The 2,162-nt window shown below is 40.0% G+C and overlaps 1 protein-coding gene across 1 annotated transcript in view; it reads left to right on the top strand.

Annotated features, from left to right (window-relative positions):
* The first annotated feature begins 1,504 nt into the window (after positions 1–1,504).
* Positions 1,505–2,162, top strand: part of LOC105823523 (olfactory receptor 8B3-like) — a 16,892-nt gene continuing 16,234 nt past the window's right edge. The window contains exon 1 of the mRNA XM_012660763.1: positions 1,505–2,162. Within this exon, the coding sequence (XP_012516217.1) occupies positions 1,511–2,162 (652 nt within the window). The 5' untranslated portion in view covers positions 1,505–1,510.

Here is a 2,162-nt window from a genome sequence, read left to right as displayed (position 1 = left end):
TTATAAATGATAGCAGAGGCTCCTTTCTCCTATGCCCTATGGATTATATAATCCCTGAAGGGAAGTTCACATCTACTACCATAAATTAGGGTGTAAACACAGGCATCATAATTTTTTCCCTGCAAAGTTTACCATGATAGGGGAGGTCCTAGGGGAGACCTAATTCTGGATTTCTAATCACATGCAAAAAATTATAGGGCTTAAGTAAATGCCATGTTCTCTATGACATGGTGCCTCTGGTGTCAAGGCTGTGGTTTTCCTTTTCATCCTTTTGGCAGATTTATAAATAGAAATTTGATCGGCACCTCAGAATGGCTTCTGGAACATTCAGAATGTAAGATCTATGCTTGATGCTCTTGCCAGTCAAGGGACGAGAAGATTATATGACTCCATCTGGTCAGCTTTGATACCTAAAAAGCCAGTGCTTCTTCCAAGACAGTGGAGGTGAAACACATACAATGGTCAGCACTGAGTGGAAGGTGGGTGAGTTAATGTAGTTTTCATTTTTCTCTTTCCTGTATGTTGCCTAAAACTGAGGAAGGTATTATACTAAATAATGAGAAACCAAGCGGTTTGGATCTCTGAGTCTATTGCCTGCATTTCCCTTATCATATTTTTTCTGTTTTGGCTTCATCCTCAGTCTAGTAGGAAGACAGCTGTAGTAGTTCCAGATGACACATCCAGAGCATAGCAACATCAGGGAAGGAGAAGAGATCTGTCTCTTTGTTAAAAAAATTAATGTATGGTATACATATAGGAGAGAGTAAGTATCATAAGAATATAGTTTGGTAAATGTTAACAAACTTAGTAACTAATATAACTAGCACCCAAATTAATTATGTTTCTTTCATGCCCTCTTATAAACACCCATGAAGGCACATTCTTCTTCCTCTGTCTAGGTAGCATGGGTAGAGGAAAAAGTGTAGAAATACTGAGTGGTATGATTAATTATAAATCTTAGGTTACCAAGACATATATATTATCTCTTCAATCCCTGTTGTCAATTGTTGACTTCATGGATTCGTATAATAAGGTATGTAGGAACCCTATAGATTGTCAGAGACTCCTGGCTAGGAAGCAGAATATCAGTATGATTTCTACCCTAAAGGAATCCTCTCTTACTTGATGATCATCACAAGGGAACTGAGGTGTCTAGTAGAATAATGGAAACATGAGTAGGAACTAGAAAGTGAAGATGAATGAGAAGAGATGAGAGACACATTCCCACAATCCCAGCTCATTGGCAGGTAGGCTTGCACTTCAGCTACTCCACCTCTGTATCTTCTGGAAAGGACAGGAGTAATTTTCACATTCAGTTCATGCAGACAAAACACAGAGTGGTTGAAATTTTGAGGGGTGGATGTGGCAGTACATTCGGACCCCATGAAACAAAGGAGAACTCTCCTGAATTCCACCAGTCTGAGTCCCCTCCTCATAAATGAGAATTTGTAAGGGGAGAGCTGGGTTCTGTATTAATGGAATTTTCTTTTGTCCTCCCAGATTTTTGAAGATGAAAATGCTGGCTAGAAATGATTCCTTAGTGACTGAATTCATTCTTGCTGGATTAACAGATCTTCCAGAGCTCCAACAACCCCTGTTTTACCTGTTTTTAATGATCTACATTGTCACAATAGTGGGCAACCTTGGCTTGATCACTCTTATTGGTTTAAATTCTCACCTCCACACCCCCATGTACTATTTCCTCTTCAACCTCTCTTTCATTGATCTCTGTTACTCTTCTGTTTTCACTCCCAAAATGCTGATGAACTTTGTATCAAAGAAGAATATCATTTCCTATGTTGGGTGCATGACTCAGCTATTTTTCTTTCTCTTTTTTGTCATCTCTGAATGCTACATGTTGACCTCCATGGCCTACGATTGCTATGTGGCCATCTGTAGTCCATTGCTGTATAAGGTCACTATGTCCCATCAGGTGTGTTCTGTGCTAACTTTTGCAGCTTATACAATGGGATTTGCTGGAGCCACTGCCCACACAGGGTGCATGCTGAGACTAACCTTCTGCAGTGCTAACGTCATCAACCATTACTTGTGTGACATACTCCCCCTCCTCCAACTTTCTTGCACCAGCACCTATGTCAATGAGGTAGTAGTTCTCATTGTTGTGGGTATTAATATCACAGTACCCAGTTTTACCATCCTAA

This window comes from Propithecus coquereli, unplaced genomic scaffold (assembly GCF_000956105.1).
Source record: "Propithecus coquereli isolate 6110/MARCELLA unplaced genomic scaffold, Pcoq_1.0 Scaffold678, whole genome shotgun sequence".
Taxonomy (NCBI): domain Eukaryota; kingdom Metazoa; phylum Chordata; class Mammalia; order Primates; family Indriidae; genus Propithecus; species Propithecus coquereli.
The sequence above is the reverse complement of the archived record's forward strand: the minus strand, read 5'-3'. Positions and strand labels throughout refer to the sequence as shown.